The sequence below is a fragment of the Lepidochelys kempii genome, chromosome 3 (assembly GCF_965140265.1).
Source record: "Lepidochelys kempii isolate rLepKem1 chromosome 3, rLepKem1.hap2, whole genome shotgun sequence".
NCBI lineage: Eukaryota > Metazoa > Chordata > Testudines > Cheloniidae > Lepidochelys > Lepidochelys kempii.
Genome location: NC_133258.1, coordinates 2729318 through 2751313, shown reverse-complemented (window position 1 = coordinate 2751313; position 21996 = coordinate 2729318). Strand labels below are relative to the sequence as shown.

The 21996-nt window shown below is 44.2% G+C and overlaps 1 protein-coding gene across 1 annotated transcript in view; it reads right to left on the bottom strand.

Annotated features, from left to right (window-relative positions):
- The window catches only part of RAB10 (RAB10, member RAS oncogene family), a 75008-nt gene extending 53293 nt beyond the window's left edge, over nucleotides 1-21715 (bottom strand). Inside the window, exon 1 of the mRNA XM_073335491.1 lies at nucleotides 21174-21715. Coding sequence (XP_073191592.1) covers nucleotides 21174-21300 — 127 coding nt within the window. The 5' untranslated portion in view covers nucleotides 21301-21715. The remainder of the gene's footprint in view (nucleotides 1-21173) is intronic.
- Nucleotides 21716-21996: the final 281 nt, after the last annotated feature.

The following is a 21996-nucleotide window of genomic DNA, read 5'->3' as shown; positions in this document are numbered from 1 at the left end:
AAGGTGCCACATGATTATACAGTCATTTTAAAATAAATTGTTTCAAGCTTGTGAAACAAAATAGTAAATAAATAAAGTTAGAGGTTTGCTTCTTATGTGAAGTGTGGAATGCTTTCCACAAGAGGAACTAAACCTGCCCTTCATGGCTTTAAACTCATTTCATTAGATGAATGCCCTATAAAGACACTTTATGACTTGCTGAGAAAGCACTATAAAAGGACATTTACCTTTGGAAGATATTGCTAAGTGAGCTGCCAGCAAAAGCACAAGCAGACAGCTGAAAGTATTCAGTTTCTTCTAGTTAAGATGAGTCATGAACAAGAGCTACTCTGGCTAAGTTTTAAAAGTATTCTTTGATATACTGATGCAGTGTTTAAATCTGAAAAGGTAAATCCTCAAAGACCTTAACAGTGAACATTTCCCACCATGCATTTCCAAACAAAAAAGTTTTAAACAATCTGTTTTAATTGCATCACAGCCATAACTGGCTTGCTGCAAAGTAATTTTCAAAAGTAACATTAACCGTCATTGCAGACACCAATTAATAGCATGCAACACTTGGAAGTACAGACCATTACAAGCAAGTGTTCCATGCAATAATGGTAGTTTCACGTGGATGGAAGCCATCTGAATAGTTATTTCTCCTCTGCATTGGAGAAATATTTCATCTAACCTAGTGTTTTAATGTTTATGGTACAAGAATGCTCTAGTTTATTCCAAATTCTATTCAGTTTTCATCCCAGATACCGTACTACCTGATACTATTTCAGAGTAGCAGCCGTGTTAGTCTGTATTCGCAAAAAGAAAAAGGAGTACTTGTGGCACCTTAGAGACTAATTTATTTGAGCATAAGCTTTCGTGAGCATTCAGTGGAAAATACAGTAGGGAGATTTATATAAATAGAGAACATGAAACAATGGGTGTTACCATACACACTGTAACGAGAGTGATCACTTAAGGTGGAGCTATTACCAGAGGGGGGGAAGAGGGATAATCAAGGTGTGATTATAAGATAGTGATAATCAAGGTGGGCCATTTTCAGCAGTTGACAAGAATGTTTGAGGAACAGTAGAGGGGTGCGGGGGGGAACAAACATGGGGAAAGTTTTACTTTATGTAATGACCCATCCACTCCCAGTCTTTATTCAAGCCTAAGTTAATTTTATTCAGTTTGCAAATTAATTCCAATTCAGCAGTCTCTTGTTGGAGTCTGTTTTTGAAGTTTTTTTGTTGAAGAATTGCCACTTTTAGGTCTGTAATCGAGTGACCAAAGAGATTGAAGTGTTCTCTGACTGGTTTTTGAATGTGTTAATTCTGGACATCTGATTTGTGTCCATTTATTCTTTTACGTAGAGACTGTCCAGTTTGACCAACGTACATGGCAGAGGGGCATTGCTGGCACACGATGGCATATATCACATTGGTAGATGTGTAGGTGAACGAGCCTCTGATAGTGTATAAAGACTGGGAGTGGAGAGGTCATTACACAAAGTAAGAGGATTTCCCCATGTTTGTTCCCCCCTGCACCCTCCACTGTTCCTCAGACGTTCTTGTCAACTGCTGGAAATGGCCCATCTTGATCATCACTACAAAAGGTTCCCCCCCGGCCCCGCCGGTAATAGCTCACCATAAGTGATCACTCTCCTTACAGTGTATATGGTAAGAGCCATTGTCTCATATTCTCTATGTATATAAATTTCCCCAGTGTATTTTCCACTGAATGCATCCGATGAAGTGAGCGGTAGCTCACAAAAGCTTATGCTCAAATAATTTGGTTAGTCTCTAAGGTGCCAAAAGTACTCCTTTTCTTTTTGCAAATACAGACTAACACGGCTGCTACTCTGAAACCTGTCATTAAGGTCAAGAGTATTCACTAACTTGGGGTAACCAATTTGAGATGCCAAAGGACTTGACATTTCAAAATACTTTTACAGCACTTTTGTATGTTCGGAGCACAGCTCCCATCGACTTCAGTTGACACTAGAAATGGTCAACAATTCTGCAAATCAGACCCCAGAGTCCCAAGTCAGGCTCTAGAAAGCAAGGAACACAGTTCATAACCAACTTGAGAAGTTTGATTTAAGTCAGTGGCTCTCAACCTTTCCAGATGACTGTACCACCCTTTCAGGAGTCCGATTGGTCTTGCATACCTTTCCAACTTCCATGACAAATGAAGCAGGGTCCTATGGAAAGTTTCACTACACAACCCTGATTCATCCCCAGATCAGGTCCATCCTGTGCACTGAATGAGGCTGGGATCCTGGTGGGTGGGGAATAGTATGATCATGTAATTAAGACTACCATAACATATACACAAGGGGCCAAATTAAGGTTGCAAAGGCAACTCAAGTTTTGACATTTCCTAACTACTGAATGGACCCATCAGGATGTCTTTTGAATAGGACCATACATTTTGGACCAGGCCTTATGTTACCTCGCTATCACCCCCCATACATGCCTGCTGTTTTACCCCTCAATTCTGTGACAGGGAAGCCAGCTTCACCACCTCTTGGAGCAGCACTGCTCAGTCAGCAAATGTTTGGTGGAACAGGTCTAAAACGGGATAAAAAGGTTTGAGAACCATTGTTAGAGGGATGGGAATAGAGAGATGTTTGCTATATTGAAGTCCCGCAGGCTCTCTGCCCCATTTGGCCAAAATTCCTAGAATCTCCTGAATCTTTTCCCGGTAGAAGACTGTTTAAAAACTAAGTTACATGAAAACTACAGTTAAAACGCTACTTAGTAAGCGGACTTAACAGGCAGTTATCTGAAGTTTCCTGCTGACACTACCTACCCAACCCAATCAGCTTTATAAAAGAAGTGCATAGTTTCAACAGTGAAGAAACTAATTCATTCAGGAAAATCAAATCCTAGTCATTTTGGTATTCAAGAGATTAAGCCATACATTAAAGCTCCCAAAAACAAGACAGAAGATAAAGGAATAAAGCAAGTATTTTCTGTCATAACTGCTTTCAATAGTGTTTTATTTATAGTGGAGAAAGACAAAAACCTCCATTGTCCAGTAAGGTGGGAAAACTAAGAAGAGCTCCTGACAAGAAAAAGCCTGTTGAAATTGCTAAAACAGCATGTAATTTTTCCCTAAATGAGCTCATTAATTCCTTGACTGCTGTTTCTTCTGTCCCCCTCCCCAAATGGATTTCCATTTTCTAAAATTGACATTTCTACTTCCCTACATTGGAAATAAGTGCAGGGCAGTAAATCTCTTATCAATGTATGTTTTGAAGATGGTTTCATGGGAGGCAGCCACTTCACAACAGAGGGCTCCTGACAAGGAGAGGACAGATTGGAACCATTCCTAAAAATGACTGTAGGGAAGAGTCTGGAATCCAATAAATAGAACAGACTCATTTAGTTCAGGCCTCTTATTGCCTTTACCAGTTTTACTGGATCACTTGTAACTAAATGTTCATATGCTTACAACACCGATTTTACCAAAATTAGAGAACATTAGTTTTCATAAAAAGAAAAGGGGTACTTGTGGCACCGTAGAGACTAACCAATTTATTTGAGCATAAGCTTTCGTGAGCTACAGCTCACTTCATTGGATTCAACACGTAGCTCACAAAAGCTTATGCTCAAATAAATTGGTTAGTCTCTACGGTGGCACAAGTCCTCCTTTTCTTTTTGCGAATACAGATTAACACGGCTGTTACTCTGAAACCGGTCATTAGTTTTCATGTGCCTCTCAAGGCACCTAATATACAAGTTGAACTGGTTAACCAAAGAGTGAATATGGCACACAATATGAAAGTAACTTAACAGAATTAATGCTTTTGGCAGAGCACAGAAAATATCTGTTGCTGCTACCTAAACTAACACTAATTCTGGCCTCAGGATACAAGTCAAATATAAAATGAAAGTTATTTGTGAGAGGGTACCCTAGCTAGTTTAAGCCACCTAGACTGACAGCATAGCTTTAAAAAAGTATTCAACTTGTTTACCTTAGTAAGGACAACATTGCCAACACAGCAACCACCATAATTTGAAGATTAACAGATTTTTTTTTTTTAAAACACACTTAATGTTCATTACTCCTTTGAAGCTTAATATCAAAGCTTGTTTCATTACCAGCTTGAACTGCAGCAGCACAGTGTTGTAGATAGCTGCCCCAACTGCTGTATTGCTAGCCTACGTTTTCATTTACGACAGCAGTAAGTCAGTGGAGAAATGACCATACAGCCTTCATGATGCACAGTACATTTACTTTAGGACATAAGCATTAGAGAAATCATAATACAACAGTCTACACTTGCTTAAGCTTACCAGGTGTCCCCTACAATTTCTCTTATGGAGACCCTGGCAGGACCCAGTCCTTCAAACCTCTCAGCAAAATTTGCCCTCTTGGTTAATGGTTCATGTCAGACCATTGGATCAAAATGAACGCCCTTCAGACAGTTCAGGCTGATTGACACTTTAAATACAATTTTGCGGTCTTTGTTGCACGGCCTCCTGAAACAGTGGTTAGCCCCCTCTGAGTCATCTTCAGTGCACGCATTATGCTTTTCCGGGACGATGGGTGTAAACACCCTCCCCATAAAAAGACAAAGTGGGGGAACTATAGTAGGAAGAGAGCCTGAGAGAGAAGCCCTTGCATCAGAGGCCTGAGCTGAAGTAGTGGGCAGGCTTTGCTGATATAAAGCAAAGTTAGCAAGTCAGGCTGAGCAAATGTCAGGCTCTCTTCCTACTACACACACTTAAAGCTGTCTTTTAGATTCCCTTAGAGGAGGGTACCCCTGGGGGAATTTTACGCCACTGTGCACATGCATAATTAATGTGGCACGCAGAATTCCCCCCAACACACAGAAAATACATTCTGCCGACTTACTCCTTTTGCCCACCAGGGGCCACTATGGTTCCACAACAGAGAGCAGCCACTCCCAGGCAGGAGCAGTCCCATCTACAGATAGGGAAGAGAAAGAAGCTGCCTTCCTCACAGCGCCCTGCCTGTGGGGCTAGGTCAGGAAGCACGGGATAAGTGTGTGTGGGGGGGTTACATATAGCATGGGGCACATGGGAATGCTGGTGGATCACAGAGCCACATGGGGACAGGGAGGAGGAGGTGGTGGAGGAGGATACTGGGCCACATGAGGATGGGGGGAGAGAGTGTGGCTGAGTGGGGGTGCAGAGTACCATGGGGGAGGGGACAGATGTGCCTGGCTGAATGAGAGAGGCTAGAGGTCAGCCAGGGTCTGCATGGTGGAGGATTCATAACAATCCCACCCCATCCAAAAAAACCTGTTCCATCTTCCCCCATCCACAACCAACCACCCTCCAAGTTCACACCCAGGCTCCTTCCCAGCAACTACTCCCCTCTCCCTCAGCTCCTCTGTTACCCCAACTTCCCCAAGCCTCTGGTGTCAAAAAACGTTTCCTGAATCTTTGTCTGTATTGTTTCAGGCATAATTGCTGACAGGTATTTTGAAATAAATTATCAAAATAATTGAAACTGGTGTGATTATATTGTGTTGTTCTGGCAAATAAAATATGCAGAATTTTGAAATATTGTGCACAGAATTGTTAAGCTTTTGTTGCAGAAGTCCCCCAGTAGTAAGGAGGAACATGTGCAAACAGAAACACTACCTGCTGCTAGAGAACCTGAACAATGTCTATTTTGCTTTAGTTATACGTAAGGCTCTATGTTTGTCATGGAGGTCACGGATTCCGTGACTTTCCATGACCTCTGTGACTTCTGCATCAGCCTGGTGTGGCTGGCCCCGGGAGTTGCCTGAGCAGCCCCATAGCCAGTTGCACGTGCTGCTGTGGGGACAGTCTCAGGTCCACAGCAGCAGGTGGGTTTTTTGGGGTGGGGGGGCACCTCAGGGCTGGGGAGGCACCTCAGGGCCGGGGGTCCAGGGCAGTGCTTACCTGTGGGGAGCTCCCCGGAAGGGCAACAGGAACTCTCATCCCATAGCTCCTAGCTCCATGTGCTGCCTCTGCCTGCAGGCACCGCCCCTGCATCTCCCATTGGCTGTGGTTCCCAAGCAATGGGAGATGCAGAACCAGGGCTTGGGAAGGAGTGAAGGCAGCACGTGGAGCTAGGTAAGGAGCCTGCCCCAGCCCCGCCAGCCCCCTCTCCAGCAACCCCTGGGCCGCGTCCACCCCCAAGGTTTAGGCGTATGTAGTAGATGTCATGGACAGGTCACGGGCAGTAAACAAAATTTTACAGCCCAGGACTTTTACTTCAAATCCAGACTCCAGCGAGAAACTGCTGAATTGGAATTCATTTGCAAATTGGAGACTATTAATTTAGGCTTAAATAGAGACTGGGAGTGGCTAAGTCATTATGCAAGGTAGCCTATTTCCCCTCATTTTTTCCTACCCCCCCCCCAGATGTTCTGATTTAACTTGGATTTAAACTTGGAGAGTGGTCAGTTTGGATGAGCTATTACCAGCAGGAGAGTGAGTTTGTGTGTGGGGTTTTTGGGAGGGGGGTGAGAGAACCTGGATTTGTGCAGGAAATGGCCCAACTTGATTATCATGCACATTGTGTAAAGAGTTGTCACTTTGGATGGGCTATCACCAGCAGGAGAGTGAATGTGTGTGTGTGGGGGGGGGGTGGAGGGTGAGAAAACCTGGATTTGTGCTGGAAATGGCGCAACCTGATGATCACTTTAGATAAGCTATTACCAGCAGGACAGTGGGGTGGGAGGAGGTATTGTTTCATATTCTCTGTGTGTATATAAAGTCTGCTGCAGTTTCCACGGTATGCATCCGATGAAGTGAGCTGTAGCTCACGAAAGCTCATGCTCAAATAAATTGGTTAGTCTCTAAGGTGCCACAAGTACTCCTTTTCTTTTTGACTTTTACTATAAATACCTGTGACTAAAACATAGCTTAAGTTATAAGTAGTAGGTTTTGGGGTTTTTTTTTTTTTTAATTGTTTAGATTGTAGGCCTTCCTTCTCTAGATTAGGGTCCAAGATTGATTCTGTGGCCTATTCAACATTTTTGAGGACATTTGCAGTATTAGAGCAAGGCATTTCTAGTTAAAAGCAAGATCTTAACTTTCAAATATAGGCCTCAAAGAATGAATGGCAGCGTCTAGGTGTTAAAGGCAGCATATTTCACTTTGACCAGAAATAAATGGATATGAATCTCAACAACTTTAACAGTCATAGCATTAATTTTTAAAGCACGGGACGGTGCACATGTATGTGCCACACTGACTAGAAAAGCCACAGAGAGTTTACAGAAACGGATACACCGTTGAATGCATGTGGAAGTATATCCTTAATGTAGAAGTTATACCGGCATCCAGTACAGAGGGTCTGAACATAGTCTCAAAGGCATGTTGAATATTCAGTTGGTGGTCTTGTATAAACAATTAGCTAAGGTACAGAGTAGCCTCTCAAGCTTTTGTAAGGCAGTGATACTTTTTCAGCATTATGAGTTGATATCCCCTGATTTGACAAGCCAATCAGGGCAAGAAGCTGAAGTGAGAGTCAGTCCACTATTCTCTGCTGATTTCTGGAAAATGTTGATAGCTGAAACATTAGATTAAGTAGGTAAATACTAGAGAGTTACAGAAGTAAAGTACTGCTTTAAAGCAATGCATCTGTTTTTCCAGTAGGCTAAATTACAGCATTGCTATTTCATTCCCCGTCAAAACCCATTAACTTAACAGTGCAGAAAACCCAATGTTATATCTAGCAAATTTGAGTCCCTCTGACTATTCACGGATAGGAACCATGCAGCTTTGAGTACTCCTAGTTCCCTCTACCACCTCCACCAACAAGATAAATCCACAGCATGGCATGGCTAGATAAGCATTTCACAGACCTTTTTGCATCACACAGGATCAGGGTTTTGGAAAAATCCAGAAGACCTAAGCAGATGTGGTGATAAGAAACTTCAGACCACAGATATCAAGAGAAATTGCTCCCTCAAAATTTTACTCCTCCCAAAAGAGAAGCTTAAAAGAACCCTGCTTCAAGACTTGCTCTTGAGCCGGCCAGCACACCCCAAGCAGTATTGGTACGTCTACACTACCCACAATACATCGATCCTCAATTGCTCTGCCATTGACTCGAACTCCACTGCGGCAAGAGGCGGAAGCAGAGTCCACGGGGGAGCAGCGGCAGTCGACCCCACACCGTGAGGACACGAGGTAAGTCAACCTAAGATACGTCATAGCTGAAGTTGTGTATCTTAGGTCGATCCCCCCAGTGTAGACCAGGCTTAAGACTGACAATGGGGTATGTCTTCACTCTAGAATTAAATCACAAACTCCTCTTAAATTAGCCTGGTCACACTGCAAAACATTTAACTATAGAGTGGTTGTGTTCTCAACTGGTAATTTGTGCTAACTCAAGCTGCAGCCTTTACCTGACAAGCCAACCAACTCCAGTTAAAAAGCACCACACAAGTCAAAGTGTTTGTTTGTGGGGTCAGGACTCAAGTCGGGTCAACATTCTAGGTAACTCTGCCAGGACGTCTCATGGAACCAAGGTCCTTGGCAAAATTCCATCTCAGTATCTGGATCCAATGAGGCAAAGCTCCAAATCTCACCCAGAGGAGTGCCCATTTAGGAGCACAATAGATTTTTATCAGTGTGGTGAAGGCAGTCCTACAAAGTCAATTTGGAGGATCCACTGAAGCTGCAGTGAGTTCAGTGTACTCCATGTCTCATGCTTTCCTTATCAGTTTTATTCCCCCTGCCTCGTAAGGGGCTATTTTGCTAGCCTTTTCTTTTAGTTGCAGGAATTACCTAGGCCTCTGAAGAGCAAGATGGCTATTTCAAACATCTACTGATGATGGATTCCCTAAGTCTGCATTGTGTTGTGACAATTATATTCAATACTACTGTACTACAAAAAAGTGCAGAGTAAGATCTTTACGAAAGCCGGTGACAGGTGATGAATACAATTGATAAATGGATACTTGCTGTTTCATGCTTTGGAGTATAACCAAACAAAGTGAGAAATACGTTCTCCACCAGACAGGAGGGAAAGTGCTATTTCCCCCATCTCTAATGGGAATTAGGTATTGTAAAACCAAAGCAATGGAAGTCATGAGTCAATAGGAGATGGGGTGTCAACAAGCAAAGAAAAACCATGGGGTCACCCAGACTCTAGAGACAAAATAAGGACTTTTGGGAAATAAGCAGAAGCAAAGAGCCATCTTAGAATCCATCACTTAAGGGACAAAAGGATCATCACTCTCTGCTTCTGAACTGATGCTCCTGCCTGAGCTATTAGAGATGCTGGTAGCTTGAAATAAGTGAGAAAGCTGGTTAAGCAAAGATTGTAACTTGCTAAAGTTAAGTTTTAGGGCTTATCTACACTTACAACGCTGTAGTGACACCACTGTAGCACTTCGGTGAAGATACTAGCTATGCTGATGGGAAGGGTTCTCCCCTTGGCACAGGTACTCGACCTCCCTGAAACGTGATAATTCTCCGTGATAATTCTCCTGTCGACCTAGTGCTAACACTGGGGGTTAGGTCAGTTTAACTGCATCCCTGGAATGGGTGGAGGGGATTTTTTCACACCTGAGTAGCAGTTATATTGACCTAATTTTGTAGTGTAGACCAGGTCTTAGTCACTAACCATACTTATTCTTTTCCTCTTGCTTAGTATCACTTGAATCTTATAGTATAAGCCACGTCAGTGCTGTTATATTAAAGTAAGGTGTGCATCCTCAGTTAAGGCAACAGGCTGCAGTTTCTTTGCAAACAGCAGATCTGGTTAATTTCTATGAGTGTCCAATGCAGGGGACTGGACACTACAGAAAGACCTCAGGGGAACTTGAACACTGAATGTTGCCTGCAAGGCAGGGTTTAGGCTAGAAGCGTCTGCTGGTGAAGCAGACAGATTGGCATGGCACAAAGCTGTCAAAGTTTAAGCTCCTGCAGAGTTCACTCTTGCCTCTCTGCCTTAGCAACAGTGACTTATGGTTTTGGCTCCCTGAGGAGGGCACCACCGGTCTAGTACTGATTTAGGAGATCTGCTTATTGAAGTTGTGCCCAGTTTAAGCAACACAAGTCCCATCTCATCTGCTTAGTCACAGCTGGAACAGATGATCCAGCATAATTAACTAGAATCTTTGATTGGTCTCAAAATATCAGGAGCCATGGATATTCATAAAAGTCAAGGAATCCTTCAAGTAAAAACTTCAGCTTTAACCATAACCTCTAAAGACAGAAAAGTTACTCACTGAGGGCAACTATTAAGAGACTTCTATTTAAAACATGAATGGTTAAAAAGTGAACACCCTGTTGCACTCAACGAAAGGAGCATCTATGCATTACTGTTATGGTAGTTAATACATGTTGCCTAATTTCTATTCAAGCCAATAAAAACCATATTGTTGGGGAAAAGGAAGGTCACACCTTTATTCAAGAGACTACTGATGCTCAAAATAAAGAAGTGTAAAAACAGGAGTTGCTAAGCAATGTAAACCAAGAAACTAAAGAAATATACATTTTTATATTAGCACCAAATCTATTTGAGCATTGTGACGATACTGCCTGTGGGAGCCAGCTGAGGTCACTCAATCAGGGTGAACTGTAAACAGAATGGCGCAAACAAACCCCAAATGCTGGTGGATATTCCAATACTTAGATTCACCAAGCCAGCCAAAACAGCTTCTATAGTACCTCACTGGTTACTCAGACGTCCAAATAATGCAGTTCCCTTAAAGTACCCAGCCTCAGGCCTCCATCCAGAGGCACATGTCAAACATATGATGATAAATTCTGAAAATCTCATTTCATCATATAAAAGAAAAGGTTCTCCTGACCCCAAAGGACCAAGCCCCAGACCTAGGTCAAATAATAACTTAGATCTTACCCCAAATACATGCTTACAGTCAATTCTTATTAACTAAACTAAAATTTATTTAAAAAGGAGAGGAGAGAGATCGTTAAAAGATCAATATACATACAGACTTGAATTCAATTCTTGAAGTTCAGATACATAGCGGAGATGAGCTTGTAGTTGCCAAAAGTCCTTTTAGAAATAGTCCATAGGTTATAGTCCAATGTCCATATTCAGAGTGACTCCAGTCAGTGACTGGGGATCTCAATCCTTATGGCTTAAGGTTTCCCCCTCTTGAAACCCAAAGCAGATCCGAGATGAAGAAGGATCGTGTCCCAAGGCTTTTATACATTTCCTGCAGCCTTTTGGCCTGACAAAACAATAGGCTTAACTTTCCTTCTTCCAAACATCATGGCAATTAGCACAGGATAATTTATCCATTAACCAGTTCAGACACAGGTTATCACAACCTTCAAAGAGACAGACAATAATATTATTTCACTCAAGTATCTTCCTAAATGTTAATATTCCTTTTTTGATCTTTGAATCAAAGCTATAGCCCTAGACAAGACTTGTTTGCTTACATCACAAGATCTGAGCACACATCTACTCTTCTATCTCTAACAATACAGGCTTGCATTTCAAAGCAATATTCATTTACATTTCTTCCTAACCAGTCTCTAAAGTTCGGCCATGGGTCAGGTCAGTCTGTGAGTTAACTCACTCTTTCTGGCCCTGTCACCTTTCTATGAGATATTATATTACACTCATACCATCATAAGCATCTCATGAAGTAATGCCCAATTACGAAATTATTCCCTAGTCCCATGCACACGTCACCAAATTGGATTTCAAAGGACGGATTTAAGAAGGATAAGGATATCAGATGTTGTCCAACAGCTGCAGCCTAGATGTGTCTGAAACATCATCCTTCATTGTTTCTTATAATTGAAGTCTTCTGGCCTCTTGAATGAAGTGGAGGATCTTTAGCATAAAAGTGGACATGTCCCTAAAGAAAAGGGCAAACACCAGGTCCACCAGAAGGCCAACAGGCACCACTCAACCTTGGCACAGAAGCACTATATTATCTTTCATTTCAATACCTGTCTTCTGATGGCTTGCACCCTCCTTTCCAGAAACCTCAACTACAGCTCCATAACTTAATTTCGTAGGCCTGTGACTTGACATGTTGCTTCAACAGGCTTGGTGTAGTCTGCATTTTGTCTCTCTCACCCTCTACCATTTGGGAATGATTTGATTAGTCTCTGATTGCATGGGCTGAAATCACGTAGTGACTGCTAAAGGTTATTTAGTAGGGAATACACAGTATGTTTCCGTTCCATTAACAAGGCTGTGAAACATTTATTTCAGAAAAAAATGAAAAAGTGGATTTTCAGTGTGTTCCCCTAGGGAATCTGCACAAACAATGTATTTGTCTGAAAGCCTGGTGGGATGGGGAGAAGAGGAACTGAAGGAGGAATTAGTGATTGCAGAAAGGTTGAAGTCAACTGCAGTGATGTTTTGATAGGAGCAGGAGGAATCATGAACTATTATGAGGGTTTGGTTTGCTACAATCTAGGATCGTCTGCCAAGTGTGCATCCGACATCATCTAAGACTGGCTAGTTCATCTCATTGTTCGGTCATCACTGTCTCATACTAACTATAGTAAATGTGAAAGTTGCTGATCAATATTGTGGACAGGTGACCAGTGTTCATTTGACCAAGTGCAGAAAAAGAGTTTTGTTCAAATTCATTATCATATGTACTATTGAAAGTTGGTTTACTGCAGCAGGAAAGCAGAAGAGTTAGACTCTAAGACATTTACCACCAAAACACCACTAAAAATGACAATTTAAATTGCTGTTCCAGACCTTCCAGAAACTTTAGCAAGAATGCCATTCAGAAGCACTCTGATCATGACATGCAAAGACATACCAGAGATCAGTTGATAATTTGCCACTAAAAAGAAAGGTGTAAGATTTGAACTTCACAGGTTACAAAATTTTATACTATCAAATTCAGTATAGCACAAACTGAGCAGTTGAAACACACACTTTACTCTGATTACACCCCTTCAGACAGATCTAAACTGGTCCACTGCAAGATACTGCTAGTGAAGAAACAAGAGGAAAAACCACTGACAGCAATGTATGTTGGCTGGCCATACAGCCACTAGAAAAATCTCAATAAAAGGATACAAGCATGCACACGGAGAAAGATGCATTCCTACCTACTGCTATCTACCGGAGAAGAAAATAGAAGTTGCTGCAGTCATTTAAGAAAAACGTGAAAGCATGACAAAGGATGTTTGCCTTTTACTCAGAGAAAAAGATCAGTAATTGGAGGTGGAATCATTGTAGAGTTCTGACATTGTCGTCAGCATGCTATTTAAACTTAAATATGTACCAAGCTCTATTCCAGAGACAACCCTCACTATATCAGCAACATTCTTAAGACAAAAGGTCTCTGCCTCCTCCACACGCATAATTTTATAGAATAGGGACTGAAGTTATTGGACCACACAGCCCTTAACTTCAGCTATGACCCCTGTCACAATGGATGCATGTGTGTGGTCCCAACAGACCCAGCTTTTTTAGAAGGTTTCTGAAGCTCAAGGCTTGGGCCCAGAGTGTCCTAGATACCAAGGCGCACACACTTCCCACATACTCTTGGCAAAAGGCAGATTTTAATATTGAAGAAACTCCTTGTGCCAGATGGGTACACTGCAAAAATCAGATACCGCCTAGCAGCATTTTTCCCCCCATGCCAATCAATGCTTTGGCACATGGAGGTTCCAGAACCTGCATCCCTTTCCCAGATCTTCCTTCTAGAAGTAGACCCTTCCTCTGAACTGGAATGGGCTACAGAAAGGCTGGTACATGTTTTGGTGCTACCAGTGCTGGGTTCAGTTGCTTCGATATCCTCAGAACTGGCTGTTAATCCGAAGGCAGAACAAGGGTCCTGGATTGTAAGGCCTCCATCACAAGCACGTCCTAATGGTATGGATCCCAAGGTGTTGGTGCTTAGGTCTGAGCACTGGTCAGGGCAGAAAGCCCCCCGAAGCAAGTTAGACAGCTCCAAGTAGAGGGGCTCAAAACACTGCTTAGACCAGGTCTTTCAAATCTAGATCAGCCTTAGTACTCCCAGTGCCAACAAAGATCAAGCTAGTTTAACTATAGAGTAGGTTAAATTATTTCTGTTATCTAACTAACCCACTACTAAGTGGGCAGGGGAGGATAGTGGGGGAGAAACACAAGTAAGCTCTTCAGGCATGAAAAGAAAAGGTCCCTACATCTGTGGCTAAATGCACAAAAGAAACATGTAACACGAAACTACAGACCCATGACAACTAGGGACGTAAATATTGTTTTTAAAAGTTAACCATTTAAATTAAAATTATATCGTTTAACCAGTTAACCACTGGGGCCAGGGCCGCTCTGGCCACGGCTGCTCCGGCTGATGCAGCTGGGGTTAACTGTTAGGGTGGGTTGTTAACCGGTAAGACTAATGCTTACTGGTTAACTCTACTATTTTACATCCTTAATGGCAACCTCTACTCCAAGTTTCTCCACACAAAGGAAGGGTTCTTGCAGCACCAGGCTCTTCTTTCCCCCACCCTGAACAGGAGCCATCCAGTCAGTTTTTAATAGGGTTTACTAGATGCTCCTTTAGCTTGCCACTTAAGTTTACTGAAAGCTGGATAGTTCATAAATATTAGGCTCTAATTTCAAGTAATAACTACTCTAAAAACACTGAGGTGAGGAGCCCAAGCTCCTCATTATGCCTATTACAAAACACCACAAATTATTTTCAAGCCTAGAGCAGGGGTGTCAAACTTACAGCCTACATGACATTTGGAATATCCAAAATCTGAGTTTTTTGTTTTTCCAAACAGAGTCTTGGCCCTCATGGCTGCTGAGAGCCTTCAAGATGTGAACTGGGTATAACAGTGATATCTGTTGTGGATACAGACTAACACGGCTGCTACTCTGAAACCAGTGATATCTGACTAGGTCTGCAGAGAGCCTGAAACAACACCTCAGAACTGTGAGCTCTCCAGCGGGATGTCAACCTGATAGAGCCCAACAACTGCTGAATGACAATGTTTACTATGGGTTTCAAAGTAGCAGCCTTGTTAGTCTGTATTCACAAAAAGAAAAGGAGTACTTGTGCCACCTTAGAGACTAACAAATTTATTTGAGCATAAGCTTTCGTGAGCTACCGCTCACTTCATCGGATGCATTCTGAATGCATCCGATGAAGTGAGCGGTAGCTCACGAAAGCTTATGCTCAAATAAATTTGTTAGTCTCTAAGGTGGCACAAGTACTCCTTTTCTTTTTGCGATGTTTACTATATAATTTGAATGGAGATAAGGCAGGTTGGAACTGCTGCAGGGAGGGAAATCAGGAGAACAGGGGATACTCAAAGATATCAAAAAGGGGGATAAAAGGATGAGGAAGGAAAACAGCAGTGGGCCTAAAGGGAAGTAGGTTATCCTCATAACAAGGCACTGAACAAATCAGACACAGTAACTAAATAAAGGCCATATACTCCACCATCAATCTCTGTGAAAGCCTCCTAAAGAAATCAGTGGGCATTCCACTGTGCCTTGTGGATAGCATGCAAGTCTTCAATTTGTAACTTGGGCCATGGACCATAACAAAACAGAATACAGCCCTCTCCTCTGCATAAATTTGACACCCCTGACCTAAAGAGCATAAGGAATTAATAGAGGCATTAGCAACTGGAGAGATGAGATAGTCTACAATCAACAGAAGGCAACTGAATTCAGAGTGGCAGGCTTAGGCGTTTGTCTACACAGGGAACTATGGCATCATAACATGTGCAGTTACTTTGTAACAAGAATCTTTACTCTGGGAGTTATGTCAGTATAGCTACAAAGTGATGTACTTACTAGCAGTCATACTGTTGAAGTTTCCTTGTGGACAAACCTTAAGAGACGCTCCTTCCCATGAGCTCAGTGTCATTTGAGTATGGTTAGCAAATGTGGATTTGTTTGACTGAAACGAAGAGATGGAAGCTGAACGAGCATGTTAATATGAAAGGGCAGATACAAGGTCAGTAAACCTCAAACTGGGGACACGTGTTCCAATGGTACTTAAATTTCCGGACCCTGGAGACAATTTACTGTTTCCCAGAATTCAGAGCAATCTCCATATGAAACTGCTCAACTACAATCAAAATGAAGTTACCACTGGTTCCTTCCTTCACCCCAGTTCTTCATGGGGCCCTTCCCTCACAAGTGCTTAGAGCCACGAGGGGGATAAGAAACCTAAGACGGGGGGGGGGGGGGGGGAAATCATTATGCTAGTTTGATTTTGATATCCAGGACTCATTTTGTCTAGATACAAATTCTGACCAAAGCTTAGCTTGACACCAAAGAAGATGCTTGACAATTTTGGAATGGACCTTAAAGCGAGCTACTTGTTTAGTTTTCACTCAGTATCTTCTATGAAAAGACAAGTACTCCATACTCATAAAATACAGCTACTTCAAGGAGTACAGATTAAAGAATGGTGTTATGTGGAGTACAATTTTGTACACTGCCTAATGCTTTAGATTTGGAACAATCAGTACTATGATTTAGTTTTCCTGGTGTAGTTTAATACACGTTTACCTCTATCATCACTTAAACTGGAGATATGGTTTCTTAAGATAAATGGAGCCTTTTAGGAAACTCCCCTCACTACAAATGCAGAGAGGAAGAAGAGAACATTAAGGGAAGCATTTTCATTAAGATCCATGACAAAAATGTGTTAGTTTGGATAAAATTGAGAGGCACTCAGAAGGGGATACTTATGTTTGCTTGCATTAGCATCAAATTATTAAAATCAAGGGTTTTCCCCAGATCTAGTTTAGTTTTTGTTTATGTGCAGTTTGCTAATGCAAAAATAATAATAAAAAACACCTGGTCAGTTTCACAGACAGGTTCTCATGCACCAGAATAACTGTTTCAATTCAATTTAGACACCTAAGCACAAATTTTGTATGTTACGTTCTGTGAAACACTGACATCCTTCCAAAATTGGCATGAAAGCATACCCACCCGACACAAGATCTATTTGCCCATGCTCATGATATAAACACGTTTTACTCCCTGAACCCAAGCAGTTTTTCACTAAATGCAAGCACTAAAGAATACGGGACTGTTTAAAAAAAAAGTGTGTTTTATGACAGATTTTTATCCCTCCCATAGGGTATTCACAGCCTACTTTAAATAAGTCCCAAAGCTTTTGAAGATAGATTCCCTGCTCTATTCAGGGAGGTTATGATGACCTAGGGATTCTGCAGGAGAGCTTATTTATAGCACCTCTAGCCATGGTAATAAAGTCTTTCACATATACACAAAAGTTCAACTAATGTTTCAAGAATGAACTAAAGTGAGTGCTTTGTAGTTGGTTGCTAAAAGCAATAAAGTATACCAAATTATAGTCAGTTAGCTACCGGCAACCATGTTTTATCCACTCTTAAATATGATAAGGCTCTGATATAATTTAAGTAGGTAAATAAGCTATAGTTCACCTTACTAAATCGATACAAACTGGGAACGCACTTGTTACTTCCTTATTGAACCATGTCAAAGGCTGCATCTGCACTGAGCTTTGCTGAAAGTCTCCCACCATTGCTGCAGAACTGGTACAGCACCTCTCGTGCTACCAGCAGAAGTTCTCACATAGAGGCTGACATCATCATAACCACCATGTCATATAGATCTGTCAAACACTTGTGGGCTCTACACCAGTATTATACCAATGGAGAAGATTTTCAGAGAGTCTTTAGTGCAGGCAAGGCCTAGGATCTACAATTGAAAGTGTTAGTGCGTGATAATCCATTTTCAGACAGATTACTCAGCCATTTTATATGTCAACAATTCACCCTTCAGAGTAGCGCTTAGGCAAGTGCAAGAGGACCAATGTTTTAATGCACCTTAGGTTTTTCCATAGTATGGGTGGGCCACATCTTAAGAGGAGTTGCATGTTCCACTCCTACTCTATTTGCATTCATTCAAAGTGCATCCCTTTCATGATTTCATAACAATCAAGCAGTAAATAAAAGTTTCTTAGATGGAAAATGTATTTTCAGCCATCTTTACACAATTTAGCAGTCAGAAGCCAGCACTATGTAACAAGACAGCTTTTCACAATCCATTAGCAACTATTCTACAGACCAATTTGAGAATCTCACATGGTCATAAAGGAAGTTCTGAATGCCAAATAAAACCTGGATTATTAGTTCACATTAGCTTTGAGACAACACATCAATTCATTGGAGTTGGATTTTGTTCTAAAAAAAATCACTGTTTTATGCATTCCAGGAGCACAAATTAGATACATAGTGTAGGATTTTCAGTAGCACCCAAGTGATAGGAACACATGTCCTATTAACTTCCAATGGGATTTATGCTTCTCAGTCTGCACAATCGCTATGTTCTGGAAAATCCTGTCCGTAGACTCTAGATGTGCCTAAGTCACTCCAGGCACACTTAAAAAATCCCATCCATGGACTCTAGAACATAGCTATGGTATAGACCAGGGGTGGGCAAACTTTTTGGCCCAAGGGCCACATCTGGGTATGGAAATTGTATGGCGGGCCATGAATGCTCATGAAATTGAAGGTTGGGGTGCAGGTGGGCTCCAGCTGGGGACACACGCTCTGGGGTGGGGCTGAGGGGTTGCGAGTGCAGGAGGGTGCTCCAGGCTGGGACAGAGGAGTTCAGAGGGCAGGAGGGGGATGAGGGCTGGGGCATGGTAGAGCGTCAGGCTCTGGGCAGCTCTTACCTCAAGCAGCTCCCAGAAATAGCGGCATGTCCCCCCTCCGGCTCCTAGACGGAGCTGCGTGCAGGCAGCTCTGCATGCTGCCTTGTCTGCAGGCACCGCCCCTGCAGCTCCCATTGGCTGCAGTTCCCAGAAAATGGGAGCTGCAGGGGCGGTGCTTGGGGCAGTGTGTGGAATCCCCTGGCTGCCCCTATGTGTAGGAGCCGGAGAGTGGGACATGCTGCTGCTTCTGGAAGCCGTGCAAAGTGGGGCAAGACGCTGACCCTGCTCCCCATCTGGAGCAAGCCCTGGACCCCACTTCCTGGCAGGCGCTCGAGGGCCAAATTAAAACGTCTGGAGGGCCAGATGGGGCCCCCGGGCCATAGTTTGCCCACTCCTGGTGTAGACAGAAGCACAAGAGAGCCCAACACTATTAATCTCCAGTACCTCAAAACTGACAATTTGCTTCCAAGGATAAACTTTTGCCTATACTCAAGCTACTCATAAGGCTTCGACCAGTTTAGAATCTTACTTATAAATGCCTAAACATTGTGTTAATAATGCATATTCTCTGTGGCATGACTAGGACAGTATCACCACTACATACCACCAATTCCTTAAATTGAACGTTAAAGGGCTTGAACTTGAAACACAGACTAAACAAAACTCCATTTTCCACCACCAGGGAAAGCAACCAATGCTTAGTCCAATGGAAACTCAGACAAATGCATATCAAGTGACAAATATGGGTTAAATAATTAAATTATGACCCTTGTAATGAAATAAAACACAGCACTGAACAATTCTACTTTCCTTGGATGAGGTGTTATGAAAGTTTGAGTGGGAACATGGGCTATAAAAATAAAGCAGCTAAGAGCTTCAGGCCAAGACACTTGAGTTGCTGCCTAACCACCATGTACATCTCAACTATCCGTAGCTACTTAGGAATCTTAAATACCAAATATACCTTCCTAAATTACACAAACTTCAATGATTAAGAAAGCACCATTTCTTGTGGGACTTTTAGGGCCACATCTGAGCTTTGATTGATTAGAGATATAGCAGACTTAACAACATAACAGAACAGTGGTGCCTAACTACACTTATAGCTACCACTATTCATACTTCATGTTTGAATGACTGGTACTATGCTTCCCTGCCTTAGAAGAGCAGCAGTGCTGCCAGTCACTCAAGTCTGCACACTAAGCCCTACAGAGCTTAATCCAATCCAAACAGTCTAATTTCCAAGACAGAACTTCTGAATCAATTAACTTCTGCTGCATGTGGTATGGCAGATACAGTAGCGGTCCTGTTGTACAGCTGATCAAAGAGGATCACGCATTCAGCCCAAGACAGTACATGCAGTTGATGATCACGGGAAAGAAAAAAAAAAAAATTCCATAATGAAACCTGTTTAATGGGGAAGTGTCTTGAGGTCAAGATCTGGTCAAGAGCACAGCGAGATGGGGAGGGAAGATCTCAGAACACACCTCTTTTCCTTAAGAATGGATATGAAAGCCATTTTGAGGGAGGGTTTGTACACTCAGATACAGGCATAGGGTTACTCCTGGGGGAATTCTGCATCAATTAAACATTCTGCAAAATCCGTATATTTTGTCAAAACAACACAATAAAAATCACATCAGTTTCAATTATTTTGGTAATGTATTTCAAAATACCTGTCAGAAGTGTGGTCTGTACCAATACAGACAACAATAGATTGAGGAAATGTTGCCCCACCGCGCCCGGGACTGGAATTTGTAATTTCCAAAGGAGCATTTAAGTGGAAACCACAAATTCATCAAGAAAAAAACAGAATTCTGCAGGGAACATTATTTCTGTGCAAATTCTGCATTGCGCAGTGGCACAGAATTCTCCTGGAAGGAATAGTGTGTGCTGCTGACAGGACTTCCAGGGGGCTCACCCACTAACAACAGAGTGAGGGTGGCATCATAGAGAAACAGTGGGTCTCCCCAGAATTCACCTAGTCTTACCAGCCACTAGTGAAAAGGATGTTGGGGGTGAGAGAGAGAGAGAGTTAGGTTCCCAGGGGGGTAAGGAGATTTCCAAAGGTTATTCACAGATGCTGGAGATGAACCTGGCACTGGGATGCACATAAGGAAGTGTAATCACCCCTGGGAGGGGAGTGGGCCAAGTCTCTCTGCAAGCACGCTCCAACGGTGGAGATTAAGGAAGGATCTCGCCCGAATAACGATGGCAGGAGACATAACGGGGCAAACCAATGGATAGCGGCAAGATGCGTGCGGTTGGGGTGGAAGGGAGACGTGATCAGGTCAACGGGGCAGGGTGCCTTGAGGACAGAAGGCTCCGCTGCTCGCTCACGGGTGGCCGAGATGAATGTGGGGGTCGGTGTCCCAGTCACCCCCTAGCAGGCGAGGCAGGGCGGGTGGGGGTCGGTGCGGCAGGCCCCGCTCGCCCACCAAGGGCCGCGGAGACGAAGGGGAGGACGCAGCCTCCCTCTCCCCGCGCCCCGGTGAGAATCAGGCTCCCCGGAAGGCGGAGATGAAGGGGCAGGGGGGGGAAGGGGGGGGAAGGGGGGGGTCCTCCCGTCCCTCCCCGAGGGCGGAGAGGAAGGGGGAGGGGGCCCCCGCTCACTCACCGATGGTGGAGATGAAGGTGGTGTTGAAGGCATCGTCGGAGAAGCGGAAGAGCACGCAGGTCTTGCCGACCCCGGAGTCCCCGATCAGCAGCAGCTTGAAGAGCAGGTCGTACGTTTTCTTCGCCATGGGGAGCGCGGCCGCCGCCCGCTGCGGGCTCCCCCGTCCCCGCCTGGGCCGCTCTCACTCAGGGGCCCCGCGGGCCTGTGCAGCAGGGAGCCGGGGCGGCCCGGCAGGGCGGCGGCCCGGCGGCCGGTGGGGGAGGGGGCGGCCGGGGCGGCACAAAATGGCTTCCCTGGCGGGGCTGCCCCTGCCCTGCGCGGCGGGGGGCGGACGCTCCTCGCGCTCTCAGGCCGGGCAGGCGGCGGCGGCTCCCGCGCTGCTCACGGGGACGCTGCGCCGACGGCTGCCCCTGGCCGCATTCCCTCCGCGCCCGGCTCCGGCGCCCGCGGACTCCCAGTCCCAGGAAGGCGGCGGCGGCGGCTCCCCTCAGTCTCCTCAGGCTGCGCGCGCCGCTCGTTAAACGCACAGGCCGCGAGCCGAGGGGCAGGGCGACGTGCGCGCCGCTGCCCTCCGCGGGGCCGACGCAAAGCCGAGGCCGCGGAGGGGCGGGGCCCTCAGCTGGCGCTCCCCCGAGCCGGGAAAGAGAGCGGCGCGCGCCGCCGCCGGACACCGAGGACGGGGTGACGCAAGCACTCTCTTTGTCGGCGTGGGAAGCGGGGCCGCGCGCGTTCGCGGAGGAGGGGGGGGGGGTGGAGCCTTGGGCGAGGCCGCGCTACCCCCTCCTTCCCTCCCCGTGCCCCTCCTCCCGCTAGCGCCGCCGCG